The 17,580-nt window shown below is 29.7% G+C and overlaps 2 protein-coding genes across 4 annotated transcripts; one reads left to right on the plus strand and one right to left on the minus strand.

Annotated features, from left to right (window-relative positions):
* The first annotated feature begins 924 nt into the window (after positions 1 to 924).
* Positions 925 to 3,735, plus strand: LOC125216562 (transcription factor bHLH110-like). 3 transcript variants are annotated; one of them, XM_048118307.1, is made up of 7 exons: positions 925 to 1,135; positions 1,271 to 1,523; positions 1,607 to 1,702; positions 1,828 to 1,884; positions 2,077 to 2,142; positions 2,333 to 2,392; positions 3,455 to 3,735. In XM_048118307.1, the coding sequence occupies exons 1-7, from the start codon at positions 1,014 to 1,016 to the stop codon at positions 3,575 to 3,577; spliced, it is 777 nt and encodes a 258-aa protein (XP_047974264.1). In that variant the 5' UTR covers positions 925 to 1,013; the 3' UTR covers positions 3,578 to 3,735. The 3 variants fall into 3 exon arrangements, with proteins under 3 accessions (XP_047974264.1, XP_047974266.1, XP_047974265.1); XM_048118309.1 differs by having other exon boundaries at positions 3,464 to 3,735; XM_048118308.1 differs by having other exon boundaries at positions 1,834 to 1,884.
* Positions 3,736 to 3,874: 139 nt separating this feature from the next.
* Positions 3,875 to 4,803, minus strand: LOC125216563 (heavy metal-associated isoprenylated plant protein 43-like). Its single transcript, XM_048118310.1, has 2 exons — positions 4,631 to 4,803; positions 3,875 to 4,271 (listed from the first exon to the last, which is right to left on the minus strand). Exons 1-2 carry the CDS (start codon positions 4,713 to 4,715, stop codon positions 3,964 to 3,966), a joined length of 393 nt encoding a protein of 130 aa, XP_047974267.1. The 5' UTR covers positions 4,716 to 4,803; the 3' UTR covers positions 3,875 to 3,963.
* Between the last annotated feature and the right edge of the window lie 12,777 nt (positions 4,804 to 17,580).

Raw genomic sequence — 17,580 nt, forward strand, 5'->3', positions numbered from 1 at the left:
TTATGTAAACATATGTAATTAAGATTTCATTAGAATCATCATAACAATATTTTTAATTTCATATATAGTTTTCAAAAAAATTATTAAATTGAAAGTCTTATATAGAATTTAAAGTTTAAAAATATTTTAGCAGAAAGAAAAATAGATGCAAATTGTCATTGAAAACGAAAAACATCATTACTAAATTCTAAAACATCATAACTAAAATCGAATTTTACTTTACATAACATTAAATTTACATCGCAAATAGCAGGAATCATAATATTAGATCTTAGTTCTGCATTAATATTATCGTTCAAGTATGTATAACGTAACTAATTAAATCTTTTAAATTTTATGCATATACATAAGGGGTGTTTGGTTTGCAAGATTGTATCAAGGATTAAATATGATGTGTGTTAGGTTCATGAAATTAAATATATAGTGTGTTTGGTTCATGAGATTCAATCCCACAACTCAGTTATAGATGGATAATCATGGGATAATTAGTTATAACTAACTCCCTATGTCTAAAATAATCTCACAACTCAATCTTAGACTGTATCTTGTATTATTTTATCTTAGTATAGTTACTCACTACTCAGAGATTGGGGAATTTTTTATATTGAAATGTTTGAGGGCAAAAAAGAGAGTATATTCACGTACAAAAAATAGTAAACCCTAGAGAAAGAACAACATATATAGTCATGTGCTCCATTTTATAGATCAGGTGCAATAGATCTTTCATTTTCGAAATATATTGCAGGAAAAGAAATTAAGAGTCTGATAAACATTACTAGGATTAAAACAATACTAAAGTAAATTACTATAGTATATACTAGTATTATAGTATAAATAATACTAGTACTATTTCATTTTCTTTGTTTTGTTTGAAGTATAAGTGAGAGAGAGAGCCCTCATTTCTTGAAAATCAAACACTTCAAAGGGCTATACATATAGGGAGACAGAGAAAGAGAGAGAAGACTTGTTGCTTGTTGATTGAATCATTTAGTTATAGTTGCTTCAAACATTATATGATGGAGTCCTCAAACTTATATGAGTTGCAACAACAGCTTGCTTCTTTTTCTTCTTTGGCAACAGCTCAATCCACAACTGAACTACCACCCACACACCAATGGAATCCAAGCTTGCCTCTGTATGCATCTCACTTTCCTTTCTACCTAAACCACACACAAGAATCATGTTTTATAATCCCACTTTAATTTTTAACCATTATTAGACTCTAATCAACATTATTCTATATACGATCTCTCTTGTCATTTTTTCGCAGGAACAACGATGCGTATGATCACTACATGAATCAAATCCTTCCTATGTCAGCAGCTCAAGTCACCACGAATAATTATCTTGGACACGAAAGGTGCCCTAATCCGATCGATCTTTGTCACAGTAGCGCAAGCCCATTCTCGTCTCAACTCGGTTGGAATGTTTCCCCATGTCCAACTTCTGCTAACATTGATTATGTATTGGATAGTGTCATTACCTCTTCTTCAACCTCCTCTTTCACCAATTACTCCAACAAGGTATACTTAATTCCAAATTGATGTACATGCTATATAACTATATTAGTTCCCATCAATTAATATTTCTATAACTAATTACTAAGGATAAAGCTATTTCCCGGACAAAGAGGGTTTCTAGTTCATCTCAAAAAGGTGAAGCACCAAAGAAGAAGAAGGCAGCCTCGTGTACATTGCCTAAGGTGACATGCTATCATACTACAAGAAATTAATTAATTGATTAGTTATGTTTACTTAATTAATCAATTCAATCATAGTATATTAGTGTGTTTTGTGAAATTGATGTACAAATATTGAAATGGAAAAGGAGAAGATAGGAGACAGGATTGCAGCTCTCCACAGACTAGTGGCTCCTTTCGGCAAGGTAAATATAAATTCTTATATAAGCACATACTCATGTCTTCATCATATCCCACTCACCACTAACCACAATATATATGTAAATAAATGTATATATATTGGTGGAGGGTTATAATTTATAAAGTAGTGTACATATTTTATAATATTGGCCATGTTTTGTAGTATAACAGTTATTATTCTTTTTGGTAATGGGCAGACAGATGCAGCATCTGTACTAACTGAAGCTCTTGGCTACATTCAGTTTCTTCATCATCAAATCCAGGTTAAAACTGATAGAAATCCGTAGGGAGTGGCCCATGGGATTTATATACTAGTTTTAGTTTTCTCTTGGCACCGATGTGGGACAGTTATATGTTATTTTTTTAGTTTCAATTGCCAACAAAAACACACTCACACACATATTAACATTGAATATAATGTCAACTAAACTAGTTTTTATTGTTTACATTCAGACATTGAGCATGTCTTGTATAAAGCCATCCCAGAGCAATCACCTACAATGCTTTCAACGGGTAAGAAAAAATGTATATACATGTCACACACACACACACACACTATACTGGGAAGGATCAAAGAGAATGATAAATATTCGTAAGAATTGAGAATGACACACGAATTACGGATGCATGATGCGTATACAAGGAAAGTCCATGCGCATAAGAAATTCGCGAATAAGTATATGGGTTTTTAATACCATAATTGGTGAATTATTCGCAAAATTTCTTGTTCAAGGAATCTAACTTGCTTATGCATTCGCTTTATTCGTATTTGTGAGTCATTCTCATTTCTCACAATAAGCCGAATTTTCACTATAGTTCAAATAATAATCTTCTTATCATGAGAATTATGAGTACTCTATAAAATTACTACTACTAGTTATTGTATTATGATAATAATAATAATGTGCATCCGTGTAAGAAATCTAGTGTTACTAAAAAAAATGCATGTGTGTTTAGATTTTTAATATGAATGCACATTAATTTATAGTAGTCAAGAAAGTTATAGGTCGAATACTACTCAAAATAAAAGAAAAGTTTCCATTTGAACCATTTCTAACATGGATGGAAACTACTCCCCCCGTCCCCGATTAGGAGTCACATTTTAACCGGACACGGGTTTTAAGAAATGTAAAGAAAAGTTGTTGAAAAAGTTAGTGGAATGTGGGATCCATTTTTTTATATTGGTTTTATAATAAAATGTGAGTGAATTGAGTTAGTGGAATGTGACACCTACTTACTATTTATGGTAAAAAGGAGTGTGGCTCTTAATTGGGGACGAACCAAATTGGAAAAGTGTGACTCTTAATCGGGGACGGAGGGAGTATATTTGTTCCTTAAGTAGTCATAAAAATTAAATTTTTGCGTTATTGTATGTTATGATGGAGTATCTTTCTTATATTGTAACTATCTCCACCTCATGTAATTAATAAGCTTTCATATGTTTCTATAATTGATTTCGTAAAACCTAAGTATTTATCAAAATGAATGCCGAAAAGCTTAATTTTCTTTTTTAGGTAGTAATTTATATTTAGATACAATAGCATTATAAATTAGTGGAAAATTAATTTTGGACAGGTTTCGAAGGGGAAAGAGTGTTGGGACGCAAAGCAAGTTGATCTACAAAGTAGAGGGCTTAGTCTTGTGCCCATTTCTGTTGCCGCCTACGTTTCTTCATCTAGTAGTGTTGGACTTGATTGATGACATCCCGATGGTGATAACGACGATGACGATTGCGACAACCGTGTTGATGAATAATTATAGAAATTCATTAAGTTGCACAAAGATAATTAGTTGCTTGCCGCAAAAATAATCCTGCTTTATGGAATGCATATCTCCTACATGGATTTTCTTGTTTTTGTTGGTAGTGTTACATAACATATTCCATTATTTACTTTCTTGTTGGAATTGACTAGATTGTGCAATCAATTGGATTACACTGGTTCAAACTTGATTTAACGTATAATTTATGCAGATGCATATGCCTTTCAAGTATGATTCACATTCTGCTAACTTTTTTCACCATTTTTCATTCATAATTCTCAAAATTCGCGTTGAATCAAAGCGGGACACACGGAAGAAAATAATCACAGGATGTTGCATTGTGTAGTAGGTTGTTGTTCCCAATGGGTGATGGGGTAAATCGGAATCCTCTCACAAAGTGGGCATATGAAGGGTGTATGATGAATATGTTCAATAGGCTTTTGCTCTGCCTTTTTCTCTTCGGGCTTCTTCGGTTCGGGCTTTTTCTCCTGCGGTTTTGGAGGAGGCCCGATACTCACCACTTCTGCAAATTTTCCAACTTTCCTTGTTTTCACTATTATCTCATATGGATCTGCATCACCTGTCACACTTATTGTTCCCTTTGCGCCATCCACTTCCACTTTATCAACCCCTAAACCACATTCATTTACAAGGGAATATTTATTTATTCACACATCACAATTCAATTAGATTATTCTCATCATCTTATAACTCACATCTAATTTTTCAAATGCAATTTACTCATTCATTATGTGTGATTTGCATGCTATTGTGCAGGAACATGGATTTCAAAATCCAATTAAATTATTCTCATCATCTTATAACTCACATCTAATTTTTCAAATGCAATTTACTCATTCATTATGTGTGATTTGCATGCTATTGCGCAAGGAAATGGATTTTTTCGGTGATCAAAGATAGTGGTAGTAGAACTCCATGAACACAAAAATAAATTGAAATGAATTAGTACTAGTTAATAACAGGAAGTACCTGGTAAACCTGATACAGCTTTGAAGATGTTGGTCTTGCATTTGTTGCATGATATGTTGACCTTCAACACAGTCTTTTGGACCATTGCAACAACTTTTTCTATGTATTAATTTTTGATATAGTGGTAATTAAACTCTTTCATTGCCATGAATTCATCATGGATAATAATGAGATGGATCTTCTCGGATTATTCGCCCTTTTTGTTATTTGGTCTTGAATCACTTGATTCCAAGGACAAATAACTTTGTTTATATCAAATGCCATTGGTTTTCCAACCTTTGATTTGGCATTTTGTATATTGATTATTTATCTTGAATTAAATTTTGCTTGTGTTAGTGAGGTTTTAGTTACATACAATACCAAATGTCGTTAAAATCAAAGCATGTATTAGTTTTTGGTAGTGAGGTTTTTTCAAGTCTGTTTTTCTTTCTTTACAATTTGGGGCTATATCCATGGAGTTATAGTACTTCTTAGATATCAAAGTGAGGGTATTGATAAGATAATACTCATTTCGTCTCACATTGATTTGACACATTTTCTGAGAAATGTGGCTCTTTTTCATGGAAAAAAAAGTTCAGTTAACATAATAAAGGAGTGGAGAACGCAATTGTGTGCAATGAATAAATTTTGTTAGTTTTTTTGTTATTTATTGAATTTCCAATTTAGGCAGTGGTCTATTTTTGAAAAAAAAATTCCAAATAACGTAAAATTACCCATTGAAATTGGAGCGGAGATAAAAGATCGGTCCCCCCGTGACCCATGGGCCATAAATTTTTAATCAGCCCATTTTTCAAGCTACAAAATATAAGTGATTCTTTTCACATAAATCACATGTTAATCACTAATTGACAATCCAAAATAATACTAATAATCAATTATTACGATGGAATCTACTACATACATCTGAACCAAATGGGACCTGATCTGACAACGTTTGAAAATCTGTTTTATAAGTACTCCGTCAATAACAATGTGTTGCACCTTCCTATATAATATTGTCAACATGTTCAACCAATACGTAATTAGAGTTGAATCAATTTACAATTTGCTTTTTGTTAATTTCCTAATTTTGGGGTCCAAAGAAGAAGTATTCAAACGCGTTTTGCCTATTGATAAGGACTTAACAATAGCATGATACGTTCTCAACGGTTATTAAGTACTACTACTAGACACCATTTATCGAGCACGGAAGCGCTCGCTGAATTACCATAGCTAGCACATTTAGCGAGCAATTTGGTGCTCGCTAATTCACTACTTGCCAAATCTCGTGAACACATGCACATCCGGCATCCCTACTCAACGGTGAGCACTGGAGAAATGCTCGTATAATTCTTCAGACTTTGCAATCTTAAAGTTGTGACAGAATTCGCGAGATATTCTATGTCATTACGTCTATAGTTTTCCTATAAGGATTCATACTTCAAAAATATGCCAAAGACGTTTAGCATTCTGTTATTATATGATAAACTTGGTAGTATTTCTTATCTCCATTAGTTTGCTTTTATAATTGGTACGTATTTGCTGTCTTTTCTCGTTAACAGTCATGTCTAAATATAATAGCAGTATAGTACAGTAGTATAAAAATAGTGTACAAATTGATTTTATTAGAATTGAACTAAATTATATTTAGTATTAAAAGTTGACTAAATCTTATCAAAATTATGTAAAATTACTTTTTAATTTCTTATGTAAAAAATATTGACTAGAAATGAAGCTTAGAAAACGATTCAAATATTATACAATATATCATATAACTGTAATGGACAAATTTACTAAATATGATCAAGTGAAACACAATATCATTAACAGTATTGTTAAATGTAAACCACATTTCAAATACTGGCCAATAAAATTGCTCAATAGATACAAATCGGATTCCTAACAAAAACATAAATATAAAATACAAATCAGGTATTCTGCAAGCTAGGGGATTGGGGGCTGCTGATCTAAAAAATCAAAAAAATGAAAGATGATTTATGGGATTATACCCTAAATTTATAATCTGAACACCATTAATGCATAGAAATAAACCCAATTCTGTCCATACCTAATACACTGAAATTGAGATATCATGTATATGACTCTTAAAAATTGAGATATACTCTCTCCGTCCAAAAAAAATAGATCACTTTTGTCATTTTGGGACGTTCACAAAAAATAGATCACTTTCTAAAAATGGAAAGTTTATCTCTCATACTTTTCCCACTTTTTCTTCCTTCTCTCATACCTTACTCACTTTTTTTCTCTATCTCTCTTACTTTACCTACCTTTGCTCCTCCTCTTAATTACTTTATCAATTCTACATTAAACCCCATGCCGAACAACAATAAATTTATTGTTGGTGGACGGAGGGAGTATACATGATTCATGATTTTGATCAAATTCGGCAACTGTTCCATCATGGATTGATATCTAGTTTTGGTAACCATAAAAAAGGACAAAATTGAGTGCGATAAACAAAATTGCTAAATGGACTAATTTTTGATGCATATCACGAGCTAGTGGCTATAATTAATTCATTTTCTACAAGATATATAAACAATAGTATAATTAGGTAAATGGCCCGCCGAATCGATAATCATTGCAGTTTTGTATAGGTTACGAAGATTCCTCGGATAAATACTTTGTCCCGATATTATTATTATTATTATTATTATTATTATTATTATTATTATTATTATTATTATTATTATTATTATTATTATTATTATTATTATTATTATTATTATTATTATTATTATAATCATGATTTATTGTATTGAACAAATAAAATACTACATCTTCCGTTTTATAGTAGTAGAGTCATTTTATTTCTGCACTTATTTTAGAAAAAATATATAAATAATTAAAGTGAATAAAGTGTAAAGTAAAAGAGAATAACGTAAAGAATAACATGTGCAGTACATTATCTTTTTTTACTTTATTTTTTTTTAATTTTAATTATTTATTATTTATTATTATCATTTCAAAATAAATTATTTTAATTATTTATTATTATAATTTCAAAATAAGTACAGATGGAATGAGAGTATGAAAAGGAGGAAGTACGAAGCTTCTACAAACACCGGCCATGAGTTCTCTATACACAAAATCAAGAAAACGTTGAGCACGATTTTTTAAATTAAGTCAAACAAAGTGTCTACTCGTTTTAGATTGATGTGATAAAGCTCACATGGTACAACTTAAAATCAATTATCGTGGATGGTTGGATTTTTTCTAGAGTAACTATCAAAATGGTACCTAATCTTTCACTTTCGCACGAAAATAATATCTGATCTTTATTTTATATTTCCTCCGTTCCACTTAAAATGCAACATTTGAAAATCGGCACGGGATTTTATGTAGTGTTGTTTTGTGAGTTAATGAAGAGAGAGTAAAGTAAGAGAGATGAAAAAGTAGAGATAGAGTTGTTTCCATTTAAGGAAACGTTTCATTTTTAATGGGACAACCAAAAAAGGAAAACGTTGCATTTTTAATTGGACAGAGGGAGTATCATTTTTGGTACCATGTGACAAAAATAACTCTAGCCATCAAACATGTGATTTTTTTTAATGGAGGATATTTTTGAAATTTCAATTAAATAGTACCAAATATGTAATTATTTTTTCTTCTTTCCTTATTTCTCTTTTTCTTCTTTAGTTTCTTCTTCTTTCCTTTTTCTTCATTTTTTTAGTATTTCATCTTCCTTTCTTTTTTCTTTTTTCTTTTTTTTTCCCGTAAGTTTATGTTTTTTCTTCCTTCTTTTTTCTATTCTCTTCTTTTTCTTCTTTCTTTTTAGTGTTTTATACAACATCTAATTGCATTCATCATATAAAAAAAAAATACCTAAATAAATAAATTATTTAAAGTAATTAAATCAATTGAATATTTTTAATTAAATTATTTTATACTCATTTTAAGGTTGAAACACCTGACTAAAAATATATAAAATTTTATATGATTATGAATACAATTCAACATTTAAATTTTTATGAAGGCTATATTGATTAGTTACTAATTTAATATAAAATAATAATAATAATAATAATAATAATAATAATAATAATAATTAATATTATTATTATTACATAATATTTTGTGCTTCATAATTTATATAATTATACTATAATTATTTATTAATTACTATTAGTTTTTAGTATTATAACAATAATATCATTATAATAATTAAAAATAATTATGACTATAATCATATTTAAGTATATTTGAATGATATTAAAAATGAATTAATTATTAATTTATAACATCAAATAATAATATTAATATTGATTAATAATAATAGTATAAAGAGTGAGGAGAATGAGGAAAAATATTATAATATCATTTTTGGTACTAATTTTATGTATGTCTAAAATACCCTCTATGACATAAATGAGAAATATAGTTGTTTAAAGGGCATTTTGGGAATAAAATTGCATCAGGTACCAAAAATGTGATTTATAGGTACCAAAAACGATATAAAATAAAGATCAGGTACCATTTACGTGCGAAAGTGAAAGATCAGGTACCATTTATGTAGTTCACTCTTTTTTCTAATCGGATTCGACTAGCCCGTCAATTAACTTGAACAAATTTGAAGCTTATATATATTGTTCGATCACTATTTTACACTCCTCTGTCCCCTAATAAATATCACACTTTCCTTTTTAGTTTGTCTCATAAAAGATGTTATATTTTTATTTTTAGAAAAAGTTCTCTCTTACATTAATATAAAAATTATATTTTCTCTCCCTATTTAACACATAAAACAAAACCTTCTAAAATTCTGTATCATCCATATTTTAATCTATGCGTGGTTCACCTACAATCGAACCATAGCTAGGTCCGGAATTCCCCGAATGGCCATCTCATACGCACTGAATGGTCAAAAAATCTTTCAGATATCAAGATTTTGTCTATAGATAATGATCGATCTAGATAATTTTATAATGAAATATGGAACTAACTGATCGAAAAATTTATAAGCAATTGTGAGAAGTGGAGTAACACATTAGACTTATATAACAGTATATAGTAATTTTATTCTCTTGTTACAACAACGTGAGATATTCCCTTCATCCAAAAAAGTTTGTACTATGTTTTCATTGTTATTTGTCCTATTAAGTTTGTCATATTTCATATTTATCATTTTAGGTAGTAGACTTCACATTTCACTAACTCATTCTCACTAAAATTAATATTCCATACAAAGTAGGATCCACATTTCACTACTTTTGTAATGCACTTTCAATTACATTTCTTCAAGTCCGTGCTAGATCAAAATTTGATAAACTCTATGGGATAGATGAGGTATTTTTTACTCCGTATTTTGTTTCCAACATGTTGCATACACTACTATACTACCTTTATCCACCATTTAAAGAATTATTTTGCCAAATTTGGGTTGTTCATAATTTATAGAACTATTTACTTTATATCACTTTTAGTATGCGGACCCCAAGTTACACCACCTTTTTACACTCACAATCCAAAATAAAGCTAATACTCCCTCCGTCCCACTTAAGATGACACATTTTCCTTTTTAGTTTGTCCCAACTACGATGACACATTTCCTATTTTGAAAACCCTCTCTCTCCAATTAATACACTCAACCACTTTTTCTCACTTTTATTAAAATATTCATCTTTCTTTATCTCTCTACTTTAATACTTACATCTACTGGCGGAGCCACGGTGGGCCCAGGGGGGGCCCTTGCCCCCCAGCCATTTCAGTTATACATATATATGCAATATGTACGCCAGAATTACAAATCATGAAGTAGTGCAGTTGGCTTTTATTCCTGTCATTAATAGAATTGGGCTGGGTTCGATTCTCTCTTCTAGCAATATGATTTTGAGTATTTTTTATGCTTCTTTTGGACTTAAATTTCTCTACCAATTTTATATAATCTTATAAATTTATTTTATGCTGTAAACACTTTTTCATGTTAATTTTATCTGTACTTCCTCCGTCTCTCTGTAGTAGAGGTATTACTTTTCGGCATGAGATTTAAAAAAAATTGTTTTAAATGAGTTAAGTAAAAGGAGAATATAGTAGAAAAGAAAAAAAGATTGAGAGATGAAGAGAGAGTAAAGTACTTTTTGCCAAAAAAAGAAATGACTCAGCTACAGTGGGACAACCCAAAAAGGAATACGACTCAGCTACACAGAGACGTATGGAGTATAAACTTATTAGCTATTAATTTTGTATAAATAATTTTACTTACAATTATAAAAAAAATATAGAATAGAAGAAAGTAATTCTTTAATTTTGAAAATATATAAGTACTAATACTGCTATATATTATTGGTAAAACTAGTTTCAATAGTACAATGATCTTTATTATAAAAATATTATTTTTTAACTCTTTTCGATGGTCGATGTTGTTACCGTATCTCTAAATTTTCTATTATTCATCCTTTAATTATTTATCTCATTATCCAGTGGCGGACGCAGAAATGAATGTGAGTAGTGGCTAAATTTTCAAAATTTACCTTAAAAATAAATTTGTATGTAGTTTGGATTATTAATAGGGGCTTTTATATAATAATATGCACAAAATATGAATAAATTTTAGAACTTTATAGTAGAAAAAATGTTGGACGGGAATAGCTCATTATGTGGAATTTTAAGGATCACAAAATATGGGATTCAGATTCAACAATATTCAATCTTGTCCATGCCATGTGTTCTGATTCTCAACCTAGAATATTGTCCAACTCATCAGCACATGGAATGTTTTGTTCTCATTTCTCAAACATAGAATGTGGTCCAAACTCGCATTCCATAAAAATAGCTACTTTGCTACATTATCACCTAACACAACATTACACATCCACACTATATCCTTGCTTGTTACCACAACACCTAAGTTAATATACTCCCTCCATCCTTAAAAAAAAAAAAACAAAACTTATAAATAATATTTCCTCCGTCCCATAATAGAAGTCACATTTGATGTGAATACGAGTTTTAAGAAATGTAAAGAATAGTTGATTGAAAAAGTTAGTAGAATATGAGGTCCACTTTTTCATATTGATTTAATAATAAAATGTGAGTGAAATGAGTTAGTGGAATGTGAGATTAAAAGAGAAGTGTGACTCTTGTTGTGGGACGGACCGAAATGACAAAATGTGACCTTATTGTGGGACGGATGGAATACATCTTTTAATGCACTAATTTAATAGTTTTTATCCAATTTGTCTCTGTGGTATATGATACCCTTGCTTGCTAAATGCTACACTAGCCTTGTACACTTGCGGGTATTACTTGTGTTAAAATAAGTCGAGTCAATAATTGGTTAAAAATGTAAGATTATTAGACTTGGTCTAATTTGGGGGACGACCCAAAATGGTAAAACTAGTCTATTTTTTAATGACGGATGAGTACTGGGGAAGATGAATAAACAAAACATAATAAGAACATACTCCCTCCATCCCATTGAAGATGACTCATTTTCCTTTTTGGTTTGTCCCAATCAAGATGACCCGTTACTAAAAGTAGAAACATATTTATCTCTACTTTATTCCATCTCTCTTACTTACACTCTCCACGTAACACACAAAATAAAGATGCATAAAATCCCGTGTCGCCCAAGAAATGAGTCATCTTCCTTGGGATGGAGGGAGTACATTTTCTATCCTTTTTGGTCATATAATTCCAAGATAGATGAGTTATTTACCGTACCAAACGTTCGTGTTCTCATTGATGATAAATGTTACTCCATTCGTCCATCATTTAAAGAACCATTTTAAATCAGTATGAGTTTTAAGAAATTGTTTGATTTTGTGAAGAAAAGTAAATGGAATGTAGGACCCCTTTTTAATACTAGTTTTATAATAGAATGTGAGGAAAAATAATAGTTTTATAATAGAATGCGAGGAAAAAAGTTCATGTAAAAAATTCTTTAAATCGTGTACAACCTGAATGGCAAAGGAAATTACTTTTCATTCTAAATGTTCCGTAGAAAAGCTTCCTAAAACATGTCTTCTTCAATCTCGTCACTCCAATTAATGGATAATACTATCAGTGGATATTAGGAATTAGTGAATAATATTATTAGGGGATATTAGGGTGATAATATTATCATGGAATGAGTTAAGCGTAATTAATTTTGTTTGCTATCTTACAGAAGATGGGATAGAAAACTTGGGAAGCATTATTCCTATCTTGTTAGATATATTTGTTAGAGTACTAAAGAGAAATCAATATACGGCCAGTGTGGAAGGAAATGAATCTAGATAAGAAATACAGTAGAATGTTATAAACGATGAAATTGAATAAATTAATAAAGAATTATGATTGGTATAATTATTATTGTATTTATTTTTTTATTATTTTATTATACTCGAATCAAAAAATTATAGGAAATATTACGAAGTTTTTTGTTTAATTCTGATATATCCGTTGGTGTCGTTGTCGATGAGTTAAACAATGTCGTCTAATCATAAAGAAATATTATATGGTTAATAAACCAACAATATATTACAGGCAGACAATCACTTTTTTAGCCGTGGGATGACTGTGAACAAATCTAAATTTCATTACTTTTCCTACTAATTTTTTAAAATTGAAGGATAAATCAGAATTTGGCTAAATTTTAGTATTAGTAGTAGTAGTATTAACAAAAAAAAAATTGGAAATAGATACATAAATGATAAATCACCAATATTCCACGTCCACGTACCAATTGTGCCGTAATAATGCTAGAAAGTAGATGATATACATGTTTCCTTGCGTGAGAAAGTAGATGACAGAGACCTAATAAAAATTAAATAAAAATAATGTGATCCAAAATTGAATTATTTTAGCAAGACACATTCAAATATGCTTTACTATTGACAATTAGCTATTATTAAATAATTACGTGTCAGCGTCTGTAGTTTGTTACATTATTTTTATATTAGAGTAATCGTCACATAAAAAAGACATAAATATTTATAAATTATAGTATTAAAATGAAATCATGTAAATATATGATGTGTGCAAATGTTATCATCATCCTCGTACGTAACTGTTAGTTGTTTGATGATGTACGTCAATTAAATTAAATACGTCAATTCTATTTATACTTTGTTTACTACGTAGTTACAAAATTTCGGGTAATACTTTTATCTTAATTAAACAAAGTATAAATTTACACCTAAATAAAAAGATATTTTAATGGTATACACTACATTTAGTCTGTTTGACTAAATGATTTTGTGTCGTCAATTTAAATTTTTTCTTCTGCGAATGAAGAGAATATATATTCTAAACCTAAACCTTAAACCCTTAAATTCGTTTAAAACTTAAAAATAGTTAGACAAAGAACTCAACAATTAGATAACAAGATCGATGAATAAATTTTAGCATACTTCATATCATCTAAAATTTGGATGTATATGATCGATTTACAAACTATGTATATTTAGGGTTTGTTCTATTCTGGAAATTTTTTCTATATAAACGCTCAAAAAGTCATCATGACCGCTCTAAAAAAAAATTCATCGTGTATTGTTTTTTGTTTATCTTGAATTGTATTCAAGAAACTTAGGTGAATGGTGGTTATCGATGAATAATGATGCGTTACACGTATAAATAACATGAATAAATTATAATTGAGTTAATGTTGTAGTATATTATAGTATAATATCACATATTGTCCATGAAAAACATAACAATATAGGAGTGGTTCGTTGTCATGACTAATTATTATATGATCATAATTCATCTAAATTAAATTGTGAGATTATTTTAGTTAGATTATCAAATGACTATTCATCTAAGATTAAGTTGTGAGATTCAATTTCATAAATTAAATACTCTTATATTTAAATTGAGATACAATCTTGCAATAAGAATATGAGAGACAAAATAATTGTTTTAAAAAATAAGATTGGTAATCTAACTAAGTACCATTACCATACATGTCTATATATTTAGTGTTGCAACAGTAACATAATCCAGCTATAATATGCTACTGAATTGAGGATGTTTTTCGATTATTTGATAATCATATTTCAATATCGAAATAATTGAGTTATTGTTTTCAACATCAAAGGGGCCACTGGGCACTAGATTGTCGTGCTAACCAACTCAATTTTATTTTTTTGTGGTTTAGGTCGGCAGCAATTATAATTACGTAAATATTAGTTAATGGTTAATTAGCATTATGACTAGAAGTTTGTAATTTTAGAATGCCTTTCACTCAAAGAAGGAATCTGTTGCAAATAATTATGGTTCTTTGTTTTCGGTGCATGTCAATATATTCCCCCCCTCCCCACAATAATATTTTAAAACACTAAATTAAATCTTTTCTATGATGGCAAGAGTAGGAATCCATCAATTATCATTAATTTCTTTTTTTTAATGCTTCTCTATGAAAAAAATGAATTCATCATTTAAATTTGTGTTCACTCAAATATTGTTGATCATGCTGATCACGAGATTTTTTTTATCGACAGGCAAGGGCCCTTGCCTTAGCTAACTAGGAAAACTTTTTTTTTTTTTGTCCATTTTCAGTCCTTTCATTTCCTGACCACAAATTCATCAAGATTTTTATAGTTGTAGGAGTACTTCCCTTGACTTAGTAGGCCTGATATTCATAGTATTTATTTATTTTGTTTTATAGTTTTATACCTAATTTTGACTAGCTAACATCCATAGCTTTATAAGATCAGAACCGACTTTAGGCATCATCTAACTGATTGAACACACATTGTATGAGCTTTGAAAATCAAAACTATTTTTTCATTACCATCCCATATGTAGCTTGAAAGGCAAGAACAAAGTTATGTGTGTATATATATCAATGAAGAATGCATAATATTATTGTTTTTAAAAAAGAAAATTGTATGATACTCTATATTTAATTTTCAACTAGTTAAATGTACAGCATATATTTATTTATTAAGAATAAGAAAGGGTAAATATTAATTGGCATGAATTACTATGTTTTTGTAACGTTTGCATTATTAATTGATACATGCTGATTTCATAATTCAATTATAATGCAAATAAAATAAAATTGTGATTGAAGGAGATTTGATAATATTGAAAATGGACAGGTTATATGATGCCATGTACTATATAACGATAAAAGAATCCATTAATCCTATTCAAAATCGAAAAAATTGGACAAAAATCAGAAAATCATCGGTTTCGGTTCAACAATTGTAAAAGTCATTCACGGGCTAGTTCTGGTTCAACCTTACTCGGAACCGGAACCAGATGGTTCGGAAACCGCCATGCCCTGAAACTATCGAATTGATCCTATATAGTACTCCATGTTACTACTAAATGGGAATTGAGACTATCCACGATTTATTGTCATTCCACTCTGGCAGTAATCATCCAAAACTTTTTATTGCTTCAAAATAACTTTTAATAGTTCTCCAAAAAATATTTATTCTATTATCTTATTGAAATTAATATTTTTTAATTTTTATAATTGGCTTTATAAATATAAATCGGGGCCACAAAGATCATATGTGTTGCAGCTATCTGATTGAGATAGAGTTTATCACTTGTCAACATAAAATTTAATACATTTCCAAGAGGTTAAAATCATAGTTGTTGTATTTAATCGTGACAGAAAATATTTTATATACTAGTATAATATTGACCCACGTTATTAACGATCGATTAAGTTAAAGATGGGTTTGCCTGATTAATCAATCCTATAAACTAATGGTCATGTAAATTCCCGTTGATTATCACGTGTACAAGTGATATTATTAATATGAAGAGCAAGAAATATTTAAATATTCTAACATCCCTTGAAAATCTATCTATCAAATAAATGAATATGAAATCCTCCTCCGTTTCCTAAAAATAAAAACTTTTAAAATGGTACGAGTTTTTATGTAAAATTGGTAAAGAGTAATATATAAAGAAAAATGTGTTAGAGAAAAATGGGTCTCACCTAATTAGAGAGAAAAAATTTCAAAAAAATGAAGTTTCTATTTTTAGATGACGGACCAAAAAGGAAATAAATATGCAATAATGTATATATAATTAATTCATATTGGTAGAGAAGGTATAATATTGATGGAGAATACACAATGACTAATCAATTGTGCGAGTTGAATTGTTACCAGGTAGACTTGAGAATAACTCAATCCGTTAAAGCTAAACACAAACTACATCCTACTAAGGAAACTATCAATCCGAACACAAATATTTAGACTTGCTATATTCATATCCCAGCACAATTAATACACGACACAGACTCGTCAGCGATATGATTCTGTTCGTGTTGACATAACATGATAACAACACGATAACAAGTGAACTTGATATATATGATAGCGATGTACCCGACACAACAATCACAAGATAACGACAAGAAACTATTCAAGCGTGTTGCGAATGGGATTTTACCTGGCAACAATATGGTAGTAGAGATTGTGCGTGTTCATGTTGTTTTATCACGTTGTATCGAAAATTGCTCGTCCATGGTAATTGAGTCATTTCATATGTTGTGCTCGTTTTGTAAAATGATATAATAAATAATTAAAATATAGAAAATAAAATAAGAAAAAGAATTATATAAATAAGAGTCTTCTCTACATACTCTTCTCTACGTCTGATCTAATATATATTCGACGACGAAATTAAATTTCCATGAAGTATACCAAGCAATACAACTTATTGTATGGTAGGGAGACTTGTGGTTCAAATGAAATTTCTTTACATCTGATCTAATATATAAGACAAGGAAATTCAATATCCATTTAAGGATACCAAGCAATTCAAATTATCGTATGGTAGGGAGACTTGTGTTTAAAACGAAATTTCTCTACATCTGATCTAATATATTAGACAGTTAACGAAATTAAATTTCCATTTAAGGATACCAAGCAATACAAACTTATTGTATGGTTAAAACGAAATTAAAATGTACCAAATTAACGGCACAATTTATTGTACTCAGAGATGTGTGATTTAAACTTTAAACTGCCCCCATTACCCCCCACCCCGCTCAAGGAAAG

This window comes from Salvia hispanica, chromosome 3 (assembly GCF_023119035.1).
Source record: "Salvia hispanica cultivar TCC Black 2014 chromosome 3, UniMelb_Shisp_WGS_1.0, whole genome shotgun sequence".
NCBI lineage: Eukaryota > Viridiplantae > Streptophyta > Magnoliopsida > Lamiales > Lamiaceae > Salvia > Salvia hispanica.